A 2,546-nucleotide genomic window follows, 5' to 3' on the forward strand; every position below is an offset into this window, starting at 1 on the left:
ATAATAAAATAATAATAATATACAACATTTGATATAGCGCCCTATATAGATAACATAAGCCACTCTATAGCGCTTTACAGTACATGGATATTCAATTGATACAATTAGTATATACATTAATTAATATAATTACATGCTAAACAATAATGTCACTTACAGCGATACGAGTCATCATTGGATTTTGAAGATGTTTTCATGGTTGCCATCATCCGCTACAAATGAAATAAAATCGTGAAATGAGTTTCCCTTGGATGCCCCCCTATATATCCTATGAATATAATTATGATGTAACAATTTACGGAATCACGTTTGAATTGGATATCACTCCATACCCGGTCTTTCTCTTCGATCCTCTTGTTCTGGACAGTGTCATTAGGAGTCCAGTAGGCAGGTTCAGGATGAGAAGCTGAAATGAAAAATCAGCGGAATTCTGTGCAGAATCGACAATAGTATTGCAAATATATCGCGTAACGAATCCTGGTATAAGACATTCGAAAAAATTTAATATTTAACATCTCGTCAATCGAAAAGAGTTCATTTATCTCTATTTTTACTGTTAAGTTATCTTGCATATATTGATTTAATTGCATTGCATTAAGCTCACGTAATTTTCCATGTGTGGTTGAAGAGTGGTCTTCCCTTCTCCGACGACTATCTGGCACGTTTAAACCTCGAGACCGTTGCAATTCTTGATTCTTTAGCTAGACGGGAAAAGCAATAAAAATCAATGTAAATACATGCCATTCACTTAAAGAAATAAGTGCATACTATAATATTATTGCAAGGTGTTTTATTTATCTTAAGATCGATTGTGTCCTTGGAATATTAGTATCAATGCATATTTTTTTGACCATATTACAAAAAGATGACTATCAGATATAAGTAAATAAAGTCAAGTTATGCTTATTTTGGGTAGTTACCTATAGTTATGTGTTAACTTACCTGTGTTGTAGAGTCTAATTGACAATATAAACCACAAACGCTGCATTTGTAACAATTTCGAAAATGCTGGCTTTTGTGTATTTGCTCTGTCACAGGAAGCCGTCTTTCACACTTCATACAGAAAATGTGATAGCATTTGTCCAACCGGATCGCCGACTTAACAAAAGAAATAAAAACACATGTATTTATAATATGAAAAGAACATTTTACATCGAAACAAATCAGATGATTTAATTTCGTATTCGTTTCATGTCAATTGAAAGCCGTACATTTGACCCGTTCTTGTTATTTTATTGTGTATATTCTCTTAAGAGTGAGGGGAAGCAACTCGGTAGTTCTTACTTGCAAACTTTGACTGGTTCAAACTTATCAGTGGTATCAGTGCATTTATAATTACTTCAAATTATTTCACTTACTATTAATCCTGTTGCAGCACATTCGTGACACTTCAACGGATCCATGCTACTCCACTTAATAAAACAAAAGTTAAAATGGTCCATGTAAACAACGCAAAACGAAAGTTGAAACCAGTTTTGAGCTTACGTGGAAGACTAAATTTGATGGCACGTCAGCGAACTATAAATATACATACTTCTCAGAAGCCTATTCATAGCTGATGGAATTTGTTAAACACAACTTTCAGAAATAAGCAGATAAAATAATTTGTATATATACGTCATCGTTACCTGGAATCACCAACACCTTTCTCAGGATAACATTAACGAAAATCAGGACTCGAAATCAGTTTTTGGATAAAAGATTGATGTAAACATGATATACTAAACAGTAATAAGACTTTTAGGTATGATTGAATATGAAAACAATAAGAATGTTATTTAAGACAATTTAGGAGGAAACATACAATTGAAAATTTCAAACATTAACATCGAAGAAATTCTTGCAATCCATTGACAAACAAATAGATAGGGGACAGCTACTTTACCGTGGCACAGAAAGATAAAACAGCAGGGGGTGGGCGGTGTGTGTGATCATGATTACTTTTCGTACATCCCCCCTCTTATCTCCTCAATGAAAATGAATATTAGGACTTATAAAAAATGCTAGATATGTTTTAAAATGTCTTATAAAATATGTTATGCTCAAGTCAAAATTGCAAGTTACTCCTGAGGTAGGGTGGCACGAAGTATCCAGATCCAGTATGATCTGGATACTTGATGTGGACCCACGCTCTGTGTTTGGTTCGTTTGACTGTGTTATTTACCATGTACATATAGAAAATAGCGGATATCGACTGCCGACGTGACTAGACTAAACTTATCTATAGCTTACGCTATTGACATATAATCCATCGCAACGTCACTCATTAAATCTCTCTACTTTCGATTTCCATACATATTACACTGATCAAGAGTTGCATATGGGAATCATTCCACTGTAAAGCAACAGATAAAGGTAAGTATAGTTTTGACGTATTCTGACGGGGAATGATTTCACATTTTTATGTAAAACTTGGTGTGAAAATGACTGATTTATCTGTTCAGGCGATATCTATTTCTCTTCATAACAATCATTCATGTAAACCACTTATCATGGCATACTAACACAATCTTTCACATATATCCCGGTTTGTTACAACATACCCC

At 33.9% G+C, this 2,546-nt stretch overlaps 1 protein-coding gene across 1 annotated transcript; it reads right to left on the bottom strand.

Annotated features, from left to right (window-relative positions):
- Nucleotides 1-157: 157 nt before the first annotated feature.
- LOC110445039 lies at nucleotides 158-1,474 on the bottom strand (the record flags this gene model as incomplete). The annotated part of the gene is made up of 5 exons (XM_021489396.1): nucleotides 1,359-1,474; nucleotides 943-1,098; nucleotides 605-701; nucleotides 333-406; nucleotides 158-212 (listed from the first exon to the last, which is right to left on the bottom strand). Coding segments are annotated over exons 1-5 (466 nt in total), but the record flags the coding sequence as incomplete, so codon positions are not given.
- Nucleotides 1,475-2,546: the final 1,072 nt, after the last annotated feature.

This window comes from Mizuhopecten yessoensis, unplaced genomic scaffold (assembly GCF_002113885.1).
Source record: "Mizuhopecten yessoensis strain PY_sf001 unplaced genomic scaffold, ASM211388v2 hete_36091784, whole genome shotgun sequence".
Taxonomy (NCBI): domain Eukaryota; kingdom Metazoa; phylum Mollusca; class Bivalvia; order Pectinida; family Pectinidae; genus Mizuhopecten; species Mizuhopecten yessoensis.